Source organism: Podarcis erhardii, assembly GCF_964252035.2.
Source record: "Podarcis erhardii genome assembly, chromosome: 9".
In the NCBI taxonomy this organism is placed as follows: Eukaryota; Metazoa; Chordata; class Lepidosauria; order Squamata; family Lacertidae; genus Podarcis; species Podarcis erhardii.
In genome coordinates, this window is record NC_138512.1 from 49093720 (window position 1) to 49110962 (window position 17243).

At 41.5% G+C, this 17243-nt stretch overlaps 1 protein-coding gene across 10 annotated transcripts in view; it reads right to left on the bottom strand.

The window, feature by feature from the left end:
* The window catches only part of JADE1 (jade family PHD finger 1), a 162746-nt gene that overhangs the window by 6778 nt on the left and 138725 nt on the right, over window positions 1–17243 (bottom strand). For all 10 annotated transcript variants that reach the window (XM_081876102.1, XM_081876103.1, XM_081876104.1 and 7 more), the window contains 5 exons: window positions 16563–16774; window positions 12190–12357; window positions 11464–11580; window positions 4893–5423; window positions 2351–2468 (listed from right to left, as the gene is read on the bottom strand). In XM_081876102.1, the coding sequence (XP_081732228.1) occupies window positions 2351–2468; window positions 4893–5423; window positions 11464–11580; window positions 12190–12357; window positions 16563–16774 (1146 nt within the window). The remainder of the gene's footprint in view (window positions 1–2350; window positions 2469–4892; window positions 5424–11463; window positions 11581–12189; window positions 12358–16562; window positions 16775–17243) is intronic.

Here is a 17243-nt window from a genome sequence, read left to right on the forward strand (position 1 = left end):
ATGTTCATCATGTGGAAGTTCCAGTGAAATCAATGGGACAGTTTGCATGTTTGGAAACAAATTAATACTGAAATGTCCAAATCTGTGAGTACACTTTGCTAAATCTCAAAGTTTCTATGTTCATTGGTCGTTTAATTAGGTAACATAAGCATAGGGAACTACAGACCTCAGAGCTTGATCTCATTTTGCTTTGTCCCCTGATTTTAACAAAAACACACTTGCCCTGAGAATAGGTGCTTTAAAGCTTACAGTTCACCAAAGTGAACACATCCCCATTAGCCAGGGGTGGCAACCCAACAGAGGCCCAGCCTTGTTACCTGCCTTAGGAATGCAAGAACAAGGGGACTGGGGAAGGAATTTGTCAAGCCACAACAGAAAATGAAGTGGCAAACTGGCCACTTTATTCTGTTACTGTAATTGCTTCACTAGCAGCTAGATTATATTGCACCAAACCAGAAAACTCCTCAGGGTTGGGTTATGTTAGCAGCCATGTTAGCATAACTTCACAAAACGTTAAGCCATGGTTGCATGGATGTTGCAATAATCCTACAGATTAAAAACACCGACATCCAATGCTTTAACACTGGGTTTTAAGGCGGCTAAACTGGTGCTGCTGATTAATGATTGAAATGGGAAGGTCATTCAGCTGTAGCAGTTTCTTGCTCAATGGGTACTAGCGTCTTTGAAGAATATATAGTTACAAGTCAGCTAGCTATTTCTTTTGGGTTCATGCTTTTAAAGCACTTTCTGACTGGCAAGCCACATTAAAGAAAGGTCATTGTTCCACTTAGTTTCTGACTGTCTCCAAAGCTATTTGCTTGTCAGAGTAAGACACTTAGGTTTAAAGAATGTGATAAAAAGGAAGACTTTTCTAGCTCAATTCATTTTTAACATAATAGACTCATGGAGCTCTGTTCTCCTGGCAGTATTTTCCTCCTTGAACATTTGATAAATTTCAGTTGTGGTAGAAGAGAGTCAAGTTGTCAACCATTTGTAAAAGAAAGTTAAGTGTAGCAACTAGGATGCATTGTTCATCTTATGCCATTCATGCCCCTGATGTTATAAAGAAGGAATAAAAATATGTGCCAGATGAATACAAGCAGGGAGAACGATACTCCTGGTTTCATAATCCAGACCAGAAAGTAAATCTATTGCACATAACGGAACAGCAAATATATATATTTTGTCAAAACAATACTGATTTTAATTAAAATTAATAATCAGTTTTGCACAATGAGATAATTTAGAATTTGGAACATTGCCTTCATTGTCAGCTGTGGGTAGGGGAACACAAGGTCTTATGTAACCCTTTTCTCATGCTCCCCTGCATCTTAGTTGCAAACCATCAACAAAAAAACATAAACATGTAAATGAAAAACACTGAATAGACCACTAAACCCACTGCACAAAAATGTAGTCAGTTTTCAAAGTAAGACAACATAAACAAGTATTAACTGTGCTTTAAATTTTGTCTGTGGGGTGCTAATATACCATTGAAATTGCCACTTAATTTCCATACAGGGGAAAATAAATATGCTGTTAATAAATTGCTAGATTATTATAGATAGGAACAAAATCTAAATTGTTCACATGTACCCAGGTTAAGTGATTATGAACAATCCAATTTAGATGTAGGGCAAGCAAACATAAGAATTTTAATTAAGAAGCTGTTAAGAATTAAGTAAAGGAAATTTTGAGGAGTAGGATCTAAGGAAACCTACATAGCGGCAGCTAAATAATGTAGGAGGAAAATAACTGCCAGGTAGGATTCAGACTTGCACAAATATAAACATAAATAGCAAGTGATTTTATAGTTATATAAAAAAAATACTTTTGAGTGGGACCTGTATACACGTCACTGATTGAATACTATGTTGAGAGGGTGAAGTACAGGTTGGTGGTGAAGTACAGGTTGGCAAGGGTGAAGTACAGGTTGGTGGGTGAGGAGTTATGAAACTGAATGCATCTGAAATGTAAAAACTGAAAGAGTAAACCTATTCAAGTTTGAGGAGGGAAAGCAGATCATCTCAATCTCAAAATATAAAAAGAGCCAGCAAGTGGCAAGACACATACAGAGGCCTACTAGCAATGGTTTTTAATAGCTATCTACTATAGCAATCCACAAGTTCCTCAGTAAGTCAAAGAAATTATCAGAGTCTTTCAAATATTTAACATATGGTTGGTGGTTTTTTGTCAGTGTGCAGGGTGCAAAGAGGGTTATAGAGAAATGCAAGCCAATACATTTCATTACAGTGCACAAAAACATTACAGCAATAATTTTCATTCCACACCAGTATGCCAACACATTTGCCATGCCGTATTCCAGCACAAAAAGACAAACGGAACTCACCTGAAGCTCTTTCATGCTCCACAAGATTTGTATAGAGATTGAATATCTGTTCCTGGACTTTGCAAACAGATCTTTTAATTTTTTCCCGTCGGGTCACCATATATGTGAGGTTTCGTACCTAAAAACACAATGTGTAATATTATGTCGATTCATGTAAGAGAAACATATTTTGAAGTTGATATTTGAATTTTAAAAACCTCCTAAAAAGGAGCTTTTCCAAGCTAGAAGACATTTTGCAACCCAATCTGGAATGTGGACTGGGTTACTAGTGCTGAAGGAGAGGTATGTTACACCAGCAAAGAGAACCCCTTTTCTTTATCCCTACAGTGGTACCTCTGGATGCAAATGGGATCCGTTCCGGAGCCCCGTTCACATCCTGAAGCGAACGCAACCAGTGTCTGCACAGGTCACGATTAGCCGCTTCTGCGCATGCCATCATTTTTAGTGTCTGCGCATGCGCGGGCGGCGAAACCCGGAAATAACACGTTCCGTTACTTCCGGGTTGCTGCAGAGCGCAACCCAAAAACGCTCAACCTGAAGCAACTTTAACCTGAGTTATGACTGTACTTCCCACATTAAGAACCTATGAAGAGGTCCTCCTCCAAGGGTCTTCTGATGGTTCCCTCACTGCAAAAAGTTACAGGGAACCAGGCAGAGGGCCTTCTTGGTAGTGGCGCCCACCCTGTGGAATTGCCCTCCCTTCAGATGTCAAGGAGATAAAGAACTACATAACTTTTAGAGACATCTGAAGGCAGTCCTGTTTAGGGAAGTTTTTAATGTTTGATATTTTATTCTGTTTCAATATATGCTGTAAGCCGCCCAGAGTGGCTGGGGAAACCCAGCCAGATGAGCAGGGTATAAATAATAAAAATATTATGATAAGTACAGTGGTGCCTCGCAAGACGAAAATAATCCGTTCTGTGAGTCTCTTCGTCTAGCGATTTTTTCGTCTTGCGAAGCATCCCTATTAACGGATTAGCGCTATTAGCGGCCTAGAAAAAGGGGGGGAGGGGAAAAACTCGCAAGACTCACAAGAAATTCGTCTTGCGAAGCACCTTGAAAAACGGAAAACCCTTTCGTCTAGCGGGTTTTTCGTCTTGCGAGGCATTCGTCTTGCGGGGCACCACTGTACTTTCTTTTGTCTGTCCTTTTGTATTCCAACATTTGGCTTCACTGAATGTCCCTGTGTATGAGAAAGGGGGGGGAAACGTCTTCTTTACCACATTTTACACACCATGCATATTTTTATACACCTCTATCATGTCATCTCTAAACTAAGAAGCCTCAAATGTTGTAACTTTTCCTCCTAGCAGAGATGCTTCAGCACCCTCCTCTGCACTTTGGGTTGCTCTGTTCTAACTCTACAAGCCCTTATTGAGGTGAGACAACCAAAACTGTACACAATATTCAATTGCACTACAGATTTGTATAATGACATATTGGTGGTTTTATTTTAAATTTCTTTCGTAATGATTGCAAACATGGAATTTGCCTTTTTCCACTGCTCCTGTACACTGAGTCAACATCTTCACAGAGTTATCCACTACAGCCCCAAGGTCTCCTTCCTAGTCAATCACTGCCAGTTCAGACCCCTAGAGCACATATGTGAAATTTAGATGGTTGGTTCCAATGTACACCATGTTACACTTGAATCACATTTGCTATTTTACTGCCCATTAACTCAGTTTGGAGAGATTCTTTTGAAGCTCTTCACAAGCCCTTTCGTTTTAAGAGATTCTGGAACTAAGCACTGGAGTTGAGAACAAGTTCAGAATGGCCACATTGTTCAAAGCATCAATCAAAGGCAGGCAGCTTTCGGAACAGCTTCACATTCTCCCAGGGAGGTGTTCGTGCCACACTAAACTGAAAATCTCCAAGAATCTACATTACTTATCAAACAGAATAGATGAAAGTTTATTACTTTCTATCACAGCCACACACCCACTCCAGTGGCTTTTTGTGAGCACAGGAGCTCTATAACGCACAGAAAGCTGTTCTGCCCACAGGGGGTTTTCCTACTACTTTAATGAAGGGAAGACCCCTGCAACTACAAAGGGATGTGTTTATAAAGAGTTCACCATGTTGAGAGAACCTGGGAAGTCTACTCATGCAGAACAAACCTGGTTTCAGAGTCCATAGCAAGGCCCACAAATTTACTGTTTGCAACTGCTTCTCCCATCCTCACCTTGCAAGTCAGAAGCAGGCCTTGCAGCATAGGATCTGGGAAATAGCAAGCACAAAGGATGTAGAAGGAAATCCCTACTGATTGCCTGAACATGTCACAACACACACCACTACGCTCAAAGGAGTTCCAGCAAAAGGAGGGGCAGAGGTGGAACTGCAGGTTCGCCTCTTCTCTAATCATTCTGAGAGGACCTTAGTGGGATGAGATCCAAGGCCACATGCATTGACCATTGTGCACCTTTCAGCTGCATTGAGCAGGATTTTTATGCCTGATCCGACAGCATTCAAACATCAGGATTGGTAAGGCAACTGAGGCAAAATCCATCTTTCAGACCTACCAAACAACACAGCAACTTACCCTCTCCAAATCCTGCCGGAGGTGGGTGAAAAGCTGTAGCCGCCTGAACAGAACATCCTGCTCCCGTTTGGCCAGATTGTCCTCTTCATCTTTCTTTGGGGTGATCAAAGGTTTGTTGAAGTTTGATTTCCGCTTCAACTTCCAGTACTGGTACATAAATTCTACAGAGTCCTCGGGAAGCTGCAGGGCCTTGGCCACTTCCGAGGCGTTGACAAAGGCATAGAACTCATCTTCCAGTTGTTGAAGCTTCTGCTTGCGAACGCTGACCCTGTGGGCCTCCTCCTGGTTTTGATCCATGCTGTCAAAAGGTTCTAGGTGAGCAGGAGGGGAACTGTCCTGTGCCCCGTTCTCATTTTCCTGGCTGGTGAATTCGCTGAGGTTTTCCTCATCTGACTTCTTGGTGGAGCTGTGCTTGGGGCAATAAGACTTGAACTTGACTTCATCATTGTCGGCCAGAATGGTCTTCATCTCCAAGCCACGGTCAAACGCACAAGTGACATGGAAGGCTGTGCGGCAGTTTTTCACTGAACACTGTAGATGTGGGGAGAGGAGGGGATGGAGGAACAGATCTTAAAACATTTACATTTTATATGTTTGTAGCTAACAGGTTGTGTAAAAACAATCATATGGTTTTGCAAGGCCTAAGTATCTTATATTTCATTAGGAGCTCCCTTGAGCCCAACACAAGGTGGGATAGAAATATATTCACAGTGGCTCAAATCTCAAGAACCACAAGTGGACTTCTGCTGAAGTAATAGCCATCTCCTGCCTCATCGTTACTGCAGTTGCTTGCACATCCCATTAAAAAAGCTATTTCTGCTGCTTGCTATCATATTTCAATCCTTGGCAAAGAAGCTCACATGTAGGCTGCATGTGGCCACACCTAATGGTCTGGGAGCACTTAATACTGCAGCATTATTGAAGCTCAGCAGGTGTGGACCCAATAAGTACCTGAACGGAGGACTACTACAAGCCCCACATAAACTGCTCTGAGATTTCTAAAGGCGGAGCAGAATAACAAATAAAATAAGTGCTTCAAAACTTCTTTCTGTGGGTCTCAAACAAGCAGCTTGTAGCAAAGCTCTACGAAGCAAATAGCTTATGTTTCAGGATGTGCTTCAATAAGCATTAACAGAGAGAGAGAAATCCCTTTACATGCTACCTCTCTTCTCCCCCTTCAGGGCTCTCCTCCAACTCCAATGAGGATGGAATAAATGAGTGTCACTGACATTTATGATGACAGGAAAATGCCAGACTTAACCCAAACGTATCTCACGTGAGAAATATGTGTGCGGCAGAAGGATATTTATACAGTCCTTTTGTGAAAAGGAGCCAATTATCTTCCTCCTCAGTGTTTTCCCACTCAGGTTGACTCAGCAGCCAGATGTCATTTAAAAGTGCACAGCAGGGTTCAAATTGTAGAAGCTTCAGATAAATCTGCTTGAATAAAGTCAACACTGAGGCACAATATGAAAGGCGGTGAGATGTACATTGCCCTCTGGCCTTCCCCAATAAACCTTCACTGACAAACAGGCAGACAGTGACCTAAGGGTGCACTGAACAATTTCTCCATGCAGTAAAGCTGAATTTTAATTTGGGCTCTATGCTGCTGTCATTTCACATCTCTAGGTTAAAGAGTATGAGAAAGATTTCACAGCAGGGAAAGAAGTCTGCTTAATTTGGAGAGGATTGGGGGATGATATTCCATGTGCACAGCCTCCTGCCACCTTCTGAAATTATTGGAAACATTCCATAAGAGAAAGCATTGGGCCAACTACCTCTTTCCTTAAGCAAAGATGTTAAAGCAAATATATGCTGCAATTTCTTCATCTACACAAATATGGTTGTGTAAATCCACATTTAGCATTCAGTTGCACTAGTTGCCCATATGCTTCCATATGTTCAAAGTTCTTGTATTAATTTACAAGGCCCTTAACAACTTGTGTCCAGGTTATCTCAAAGACTGCCTTATCTCTTACGTTTCTGTTGGTCTTTGGGGGAGTCACTTGTCTCCCATGCACAGCTTATAACCACCAGAGTTTGTGCATTCATTATTGTGGACCCAGTTTTACAGAATTCCTGTCCAGCTAAGATCAGACAAGCCTGCCTCCCAAAACTTATTGTGCTTTTTAATTGAATTCCAATTTTAGTTTTAATTCATTTTTAGTTTCCTTGCATAAAGTCTCCTATACACTGCTTAGATTCAATTGTAATCAAGTGGTATATAAAGTGTCAAAATAAGTAAATCCTTACTGCTGTGCAGCTATGCAGCAATTTCAATTCTTCTGTTCAAATGTACACATAAAAAAGACACACTGCCACCTCTATCCCAAAGGAAGCTGTCAACGTGACTATTGCTAGGGTTGACAATGGCTAAAAGGATTTGTAATCATGTAACTACTTGGGTTTTAAGTGGTCACTCAACTGGAAACAATTAATTGTAACAACATTTATATATCATGAAGCCATAACTTCAGTTTCCTAAAGTAAGAGGACACATTTCTCTTAAGCATGAAACTTCTTAGAGTTTTGAACTATCTACCAGCTATGCATTGACCAGAATGGGAAGTCATCTTTAAGTTTCTTTTATATCACATGTGGCACAAGAAGGATGGAGCTAGCACAACTGAATGATCTGTGCCATGGAAGGTTGTTAAAGAGTCCCAGAGCTCACATCTCACTTGCCATCAGAAGCAAATTAATCAAGAAGCAAAATGTTAATCTGCGATGGAGACTTACATTAAGAGCATTGAATATATTAGATTGCAGTCCTACATTTCCCTTCTCTGAGACACTGTGATATTCTGCACATTCTTGTAAAGGATCTCCCAAATTAAATCTGCAGCCATATAACTACAGATATTCAATCATCATTTCAGTGGTGATATTGCTCTGTGTGACTGTGATGCAGGCCTGCACCCAGAACCTCTCTGAGGCACCTCTTGCTGGTATAAGTTTGTCACCCACCACCCACTAATTCGTAATGGCAAAATTCCCTAGATCCATCAATGAACTCACCCACCCTTCTTACCCAGACATAGTCAATAAAAGGAAGCAAATTACTCCTGCATTCAGGCCTATACTAGGTTGAATATAATGTAAGACTGCCTAAGTATAGCATTATTTAGAACAAGCTTTTATTTTCACTCTTTCACTAAACTCCCTATTTTGCCCACTATCTTGTATTTTCCATAAATATTTTAATTTTAATCCTGGGGTTGAACATTCAGTTTGAATCCTAGGATCACTTAGCTAACAGGTGTCATATATCTGTGCACCAGTCCATTTTCCATGCTACTTGCTTAGCATGGAGGTAGCAGGAACCACACACTGGATTCCAGCTGCCTTTAGGCAGAAGGGAATTTCCTAACTCTGTTCTCCTCTCAGATAAAAAAAAGCTGTGTGTTTATTTCTCACCCCAAACCTTGGTGGTTTTGAAGAAAGAAGTGGTGGCAGGGTATGTATGAACAACCTGCATGAAGTGCACTAGCGTGATCCTACACTTCAGGACAGATGGGGTGGTTTCACCACAAGCACTCTTGGTTCTTAAGAGAATAAAAATCAGAATGAAAGCCCATCAGTGTATTTCAAGGTTGTGGGAGGAGTCATTCCAACAATCTGATCAAGCACCACCTTATCAGAGCATGCCCAAACACATTCACTTGTGGGGGGAAACCAAAATACCACCCATGTCATTCATGCATCAATGCTTTCCTTGTGATAGCAATGGGTAATACTGGAAAGTAACCCAATGTGCAAAAGTAATACCAGAAAACCACAACCAAGATCCTTCCCTCAAGCACATGGGAGGGTGTTTTTGTAAACAGCATGTTCCCCAAAGCAACAGCAATGCCCTTTTTTGATGTTTGCATTATCAACTCTACAGGACCTTCATAAGGAAGAACAGGACACACCCACTAGTATCTATATTCAGGGCAAAGATTCTAGCAAACAGATGAAGGTCTGCAAAGGACTTTTAGTATTTATTTATTAAAGCACTGGGCACCAATTAGATTTCTATGATTCATATTCCGTGCTTTTGTTTTACACTTCGTTTGGAAAGGGAACAGTAAACAAAGCCTCTGGCAAAGTGCTTGAAAGGCTGTCTGGCTGCACTACTGAATCTCTGGCGTATCAATGATTCAGAGAAGAGAGTGAAGCCAGGGAGGGGCCAGTGCAACTGAATGATCTACACACAGAGCAATCCCCTAACTCATGCCCTTGCCCTACAGCCAAGTTCAGTTTCCTCGAAAGCCCTGCATGGGCAAGTCAATGAAAAGAATTCCCCCAAGTTCCCTTCTACAGAGGGAGGACATTGCTTGCTATATGCTTGCATCTTTCTCCATATTAAACAATGACTTCTTTTGTATTTAAAACATCCACCCACACATACAGGATACAGTCAGGTTAGCTCCCTATTCAGGTAGCAGTTCTTTCATGTTTATGCATAAAATATTTATTAGCATTCTAAAATCCAAGCGCTGCAAAGCGAGTGCTCTACGTTAATAAATATTTTACGCACAAACATGAAAGAACGACTAACTGAACAGTGAGCTAACATGAATTGTCTTCTCGTGTGTGTGCTATAAATCTATCACAGTGAGAGAGAGAAAAAGTAATCATTCTTTATCTAGGAATCTGAGAGGGCTAATTAGAACAAGCTGAAGAGAGTTTTATATTGACAGAGCTCGATTATCACACCAATATACACCAGTCACCAATGCCTATTTTTCACTGGCAAAACTACAGTATCACCAGCCATAGAAAATCCTTCTACAGTGGTGCCTCGCAAGACGAAAAGAATCCGTTCCGCGAGTCTCTTCGTCTAGCGGTTTTTTCATCTTGCAAAGCAAGCCCATTGACGGCTCAGCGGATTAGCGCTGTTAGCGGTTTAGCGGCTTTTAGGGGCTTAGCGGATAAGCGGCTTAGAAAAAGGGGGGGAGGGGGAAAAAACCGCAGGAACTCGCAAGACATTTTCGTCTTGCGAAGCAAGCCCATAGGAAATTTGTTTTGCGAAGCACCTCCAAAACGGAAAATTCTTTCGTCTAGTGAGTTTTCCGTCTGGCGAGGCATTCGTCTTGCGGGGCACCACTGTATGCCAATTTCACATTAATTGAAGTATTTGTTTAGGTGAGATACTTCTTGTCCTAGTACTGGTCTCTCTTTATTTGTGTACATGCAGGTTTCCTCTTTACAAAATGGTGGGTTTAGTGCTTTTAAAAAAGAAACTTCACAAAAAAATTACTAAAAAATTTACATATAAAAAATAAACAACACAAAATGTGTAATTGTTTGGAGACAACCATATTCACCAATTACTTTGGTGGGGGGAGTCTGTACACCATAATAAATAGCAGAACAGTGTGAGGTCAGAACATAACAACATCCCTGTTGCATAGCACCACCAACCTAAGCAGTGACCAACCAGATGCCTATAAGAAGCCTGCAAGCAAGACAAGTACAATGACACCCTCTACACCTGTGCTCCCCATCAATTGATATTCAGAGGCACACTGCCTCAGATACTACAGGTAGCATACAGCTGTTGTGGCTACTTGTCTTTGATAGCCTGATCTGTCTAAATCACTTTTAAAGCCATCCAAGTTGGTGGTCATTACTGCATCTTGTGATAATGAATTCCATAGAGTCAACTCATGCTGATCTTCGACACCACAGGAGAACTGTGTGAGGAACAATAAAACTACCACCAAAGAAACTGGAAGAAGATATTGGTGGTGAATGGATGGGAAGTGTGCACCAGCATTTTGATATAGGCAAGGCTAGAAATGACACTGGCCCTAAAAAAAATCTCTTCATCCGCATGCCCATCCACCTGCACCAATCGCCGCACTGCTCGCAGCCTTCGTCACTCAACACATAGCACCACGCAGGCTGCAATCTCTGGTGCACAGCCCGAAACGCCGTGCCACAACGCTGCAGAGGTGCCAGAACTCAGTTCTGGTGAGTTCTGGCTGGAAAAAAGTCCTTGGTACAGGCAATTTCCCATTTACGTGAATTCAAGCCACACGAGATCGCACACATCGCAGCGAACTCGGAAGTGGCACAAAAGGGCAGGAAGTAGGAAATGAAACTTTTTTTATCATATCTATACCAAAATAGTTTTCAGAGACTGCTATGGATCTTAGGAAACCATGAGGAGAAACAAAAGATGAGGATGTTGCATATCTGTGTAGTGAACCAACTAAAGTGGGAGTGGTAGGGAACAGAGGCCCTCTAGACATTGCTGGACTACAACTCCAATCATCCCTGACCAATGGCTATGCTGACTAGGGCTGATAAAGAGTTGGGGGCCTGACAACAAGTTCATTACTTCAGATTTCAACTAAGGGTCCTTGCTTTTAGCAGACATTGAGTAATATGACAACAAGGCCTAAATATCTTCAGTCCAAAGCAGACCCCAAATTAAAATCCTAAATTGATGTTTCATACGACTAAACAACAACATCTGCACTCTAATGTACTTCATGGAAGTTAAAAATGAAAACCTCACTACAGTAGCGAGATTTCTGTAGCAGATACATGTTCATAATACCCAGTCGGAGTGATTTACCTGTATGGATGCCCCAACCTTCTCGTTACAAAGACTGCACACCAGGGCCCATCTGCTGCTGGGAATATGGGAGACCTTTGTGATGGGCTCCATCTTTTCTGGGCTGCCAATGCTCACCTAAGATAAATAAAGAAGGGGGTGGCTGGGAATCAAGCAGTGAACAAAGAACAGGAAGCATGACTATCCTGGAGTGATCTTGCTACGGACAAAAAGGTAAGCTAACTATTTAAGTGCCCAACCATTTATTAAAGCTATTTTTAAGGATAGAAAATTATTAAATTTTTATCACACCCTTCTAAGGACCTCAGAGCAGCATGCACAATTCCCTCACCACCACCACCCTAAGTTGTCTTCATAACAACATTCTGAGGTAGTAGGATAGGCAGTAAGTGACTGGTCTGTGGTCACCGACAAACAGGAATTTGAACTCAGATCTCCATAGCTAGCTGTGTTGTTTGTATCCTCACATTCTTGCAAAACCTCTTGGTCACCACTGACAGGTGGCACTACTCCAGGGTCCGTGATGATGGGTGCTATTGCACCTTGTCTTCCTGCAATTCCCCTTTCAGATGAAGCTGGGGCAACAGTCTCTCCAAATGGCTTCAGTACCTGACACTCCTTGTTGACACCACCACCAAGGCTGTCTGCTCTCACAATAAAACATACAATACTCTGTATTCTCCATTCTGAGCATGTGCAGAGGAATCAGTTGCCTGAAACACCCACCTCAGGAATCCAGAGGGCACAGCTAACATGGACCCACTTAGTCCCACTACGAGTTGGCTTCATGGCTCCGCCTTTCTTGGGGCACAACAAACACTTGGGCTGAACACCAAGAGCACAGGTTCGGCACAGCCAGCTGCCTTCTGGAACTTTTAGGATGCCATAGCATGCCTGCCACAATGAAAAGAAGTAAAATGAAGAACGAAGTAAGAAGAATAAGAATAAGTTTATTATTTATACCCCGCTCATCTGGCTGGGTTTCCCCAGCCACTCCGAGCAGCTCCAAGCAGAATAGTAAAAACACAATAAAACATCAAACATTAAAAACTTCCCTAAACAGGGCTGCCTTCATATGTCTTCTAAAAGTCAGATAGTTGTTTATTTCCTTAAAATCTGGTGAAGAGTGTTCCACAGGGCAGATGCCACTACCAAGAAGGCTGGATCCCTGTAGCTTCACTTCTCGCAGTGAAGGAACCACCAGAAGGCCCTCAGAGCTGGACCTCAGTGTCCGGGCTGAACAATGGGGGTGGAGACGCTCCTTCAGGTATACTGGGCCAAGGCCGTTTAGGCCTTTAAAGGTCAACACCAACACTTTGCATTGTGCTCGGAAATCCCCATGTAGAGTGCATTGCAGTAGTCCAAGTAGGAGATAACCAGAGCATGTACCAATCTGGTGAGACAGTGCACAGGCCGGTAGGGTCTCAGCTGGTGTACCAGGTGGAGCTGGTAGACAGCTTCCCTGGATGCAGAATTGACCTGTGCCTCCATGGACAGTTTTGAGTCCAAAATGACTCTGAGTCTGGGAATGCTCCCTCACAGAGGGAAGGATTCACCACCCACAGAGCCCATCACCCAACCCTTCTTGGCTAGCTTTTTATGAGCAGAATGGGCAAGGATAAAAGAGACAGGTGGTCGGGTTTCACTCATCCAAGCAGCCTGTCCACATCCTCAGTGGTAACAGCCTGTCCACATCCTCAGTGGTAACAGATTGGAAATGATCCCATGCAACTTGACTAGACAGGACTCTAGCGCTCTCCCAGAAAAATGCAGCAATTATTAAAATGATAACAAATAATAAAAAGGACACTTCATTGTATGGTCTTGTTGCTAATATTTCTCTAGCACATTTGGTGGACATAACATTTGTTATAATACTCTCCTCATTCAGCCTCACAGCAAATGTGTGAACCACAGTGCAAGCAGCTTTGACAGCCCTGTTTGGAAGAGCACCAAGCACAGGGTTAGGAAAGCTGCTTTCTACAGGGATTAGTTGCGCAGCCAACCCAGCTGCATCTGTACCTGTCCCACACCTGAAATTACATATGAGGAGGAAAACAGTTTTGTGAGCCACACTGAGACCTGTACCTGTACCAAATTTGGCCTGAGGAACAGAGGTACCCCAACCCTGCTATAAAGGATTAATTCTAACTTCTCCTGTATGATTTGTCACTAAAGCAGCTTCCAATTTGTCAGGACTCCACATGACTGTGGTATCTCAGGAACTGGCTTCCCCAACATATCAACTGGATCATGTAGAAAGCACACCAGTACAAGCTACCGTGATTTGCGACCAGGCTGCATGTGAAGTTAGTTTCAAATCCCCAAACATGCAGGACCATATTATTATTATTATTATTATTAGTAGTAGTAGTAGTAGTAGTAGTACTAGTACTTAGGACACCAAGTTCATATTTGCACCTGCCTCTTAAGTTGCCCTAGACATGAGAGGTCTTACACTGCAATAGTAAGGAAACTGGAACAGGAAATAAAGAGGACTATCATAACCAGCTGTGACAGCAAAGGGAAGGCTGATTCCTGCCTGAGTTAATAATTATCTCAATTGGAGTTAAGCCAGGACTTTGAGACTAAAATAAGAGCATGACATATAAATAAGAGCATTAACTTCTATGTCCATCTGAAAGATGAGAAGGTGAAAAAAAAATAGGGGAGGTCTTCCAAGAGCACAAGTGCTACTGCTTTGGGCACTGGCTCAACCTTTGCTCCAAGGAAAGGTTGACCACAGCTGTGTCACCAACATTTCTTCTTGTCACAAACATAGGACCCCTTCAGAGGCATTTTTCTTGGCCCTGTTTCTAACTTTGCATAGTTCACTGAACTCAAAATGCAATAAGAACATCTGCAAACTTATTAAAAGGGAAATATGAAAAATAATTAAAATAAACTCTAAAGTAATTTTGCAAGATAAACCATGCTCAAAAGGCAGTCTGTCCTATTGGATATGAAAACACATGTATATGTTTTCATCCATTGCAGGACCCAAGAGACAAAATTACCCTTCTCTTGCTTATCAGGTATCATGCATGAAAGGGCATAGTTAAAAAATTGGGGGGGGGGGGGGACAACACACGGCAGACTTTTCCCTCAACAGGAAATAGCCAACCACAAAATCTGATGCATTCAAAAACTTCCGTATAAATTACCTTCTGCACCAAAAAGTATTTGTCATTTCTGCTGTGTTGGGTGGGATGCCTTGTTCACTTCCAACCATGTTCATTATAAATGAAAGTGCCCCACATTCCACATATACTGAACATGCTTGTTATTGGCATGGCTATATATACCAGACAAAAAGATGGTGATTTTTATCAAAAAGTAGACTATGACAGCAAACAAAAGCAAATCCAATGATCTGTCTGTGGGTCTGGGACATTTTTGAATAGATTAAATTGAAAAATGAATAAAATGAGGATGACAGCTCTACATTTTCCCCCCAGGAAATTGATGCACTATGCAAACAGAATGTCTGCCTACTTGCGTGATATATTTTATTTATTGATCATCTCAAGAAGAGAGCTGCCTACAGAAGCTTTTCCATATATGTATTTGGATGGTGCAACATTACTATTGGGAGCTGCTAGCTGTTGGTACATGACTAGCACTGGATTGGGCCCTTATGTTACTTTGGCTATGCCCACCAAAAAAAAGAAGAAGAGCAGCACACAAAGTGGCAGATTTTCCAAAACCAGGAATATGCGGGAACCAAATGGATAGGTAATGTCAGAAACATGAGAGATGCTAGAAAATACATATGCTTATTGTTAAATGAGCCTAATGTGTTTTGGCTCAGGAGCTTATCTGTATAAAGTAGAACACTTCCTAAACCACAAATAAAAAGCCTTGTAAGAGCATTTAAAATACAGTTATGCATAATTGTAGAAACCTCGTTTTCAAGCCAAATTAAGAGGTCAAAAACCATCAGTTTCAAAGACATTGAAGGGCAAAAGCTCTTAAGAAGCCCTCCTCAAACCACAGAACTAAATACTTGCAAGCAAACCCAGGTTTGTGAGAAATGAAAGAAAGCAGAAATCATCCACAAATTACCAACCACTTGATTCACTCCAAGGATGTTTTTGAGCAGTTAGGAAAGGATGTTTGTATGGGCTACAAGATATGGCTGGTTCTAGTTAAAATAGGTTTTCTTTCTGTTAATTTGACTTGAAAATGAGGTTTCAATGACATATTGTATTTTAAAAGCCTTTTAAAGGCTTTTTATGTGTGGTTTAGCAACAGATAAGCCCTTGAAGAAAGCACTGGAGCTGAAGCATGTCAGGCTAATTTAACAACAAACACACATTTTTTACAGCATCTTTAAGATTCATTTCTCTTTTCTATTTACACTACTGGATGCATCCTGTTTTTCTGGATGAAGAAGAAGAAGAAGAAGAAGAAGAAGAAGAAGAAGAAGAAGAAGAAGAAGAAGAAGAAGAACAACAACAACAACAACAACAACAACAACAACAACAACCAACAACACTGGGTGGTTCCCAGCATAAAAATATATAATGAAAACCAAAAATACACAATAGAACAAAAAAAAACCCCAAGAACCCCACCACCACCACAAAGACATTTAAAGGCCCATAGAATGTTAATCAGCCAAAGGCTTGGTTACAGAGAAAGGTTTTCACCAGGCACCTAAAGATATGTAATGAAGGTGCCAGGCGAGCCTCCCTGGGGTGCACATCCCACAAATGGGAAACAACCACAGAAAAGACCCATTCTTCAGACCTCTCATGGAGAAGGCACACAAAGAAACATGAGATATCTAGGGTTCAGATGTATGCAAAGAAGCAAAACATCACTTAGACATGCAAGAAACCAAAGCTAATGATTTAAAAATTCAGAAACCCACTAAATGGGGCAACTTAACCATCCTATCTGAATTTTCTGTGATCTTATGACATCACCTCTCTACGCATCCCTGTACCTTTGCCTCAATATATGCTTCCACCTACTATTCCCATACATCCTAAAAAAGCACCCAAGGCTTATGAAATCCTCATCACCTCCTTATCACGGTGAAATCTAAACAAACTACTCTCAATTCCAATTATTATTGCATCTGGCTGCTGTACCTGATGAACGCAAATATTGCATTTGTCACAGAACACCATCTCATTGCCATCTTCACCATCTGGAGACTGGCAAACGTCACAGACAACATCCTCATCATACTCAATTCCAAGCCCTTCCTCGGTCTCGATAGCATGATTCATGTTGTCATAGCATCGCTGTTCAAATTCTTCCATGACTCTCTCCATAGTGTATTCATCCAGTTCAGGCATCCCTGGGAAATCAATCCAATGACGTTTGCTTTTAATATAATAGAGACATTGAGGGACACAGCTTCCTTTATCAATCTACAAGTAACCAGATCACTCTATTAACATTGAACAACTGATCAAGTGGGTTATTTACAATTTCACGTACCTTCAAAATAATCTGCTGAAAGGCCTCCATTAGATAACAATAACAAAAGCCCAGAAAAACTGTGCATCAATACAGTACGGTTCTTGTTTACTGCCAGTAATCCAGACACACATACTGGACAAAACAAAACTTTAAACCTAAGCGTAGCATATTGATTTTGCAGTGGATGGTTGAAAATCTCATACAAATGTTTTATTTCAAGGTATTCAGCTTTTTAAAGAGCCAGCTGCTCCTAGGGCTATTTTGCCAACTATTACTACGTTTTTATAAGGTGCTCTGCAGAACTGCACACCTTCATAAGGGGTAAAATATTCATTTTGTAAGGG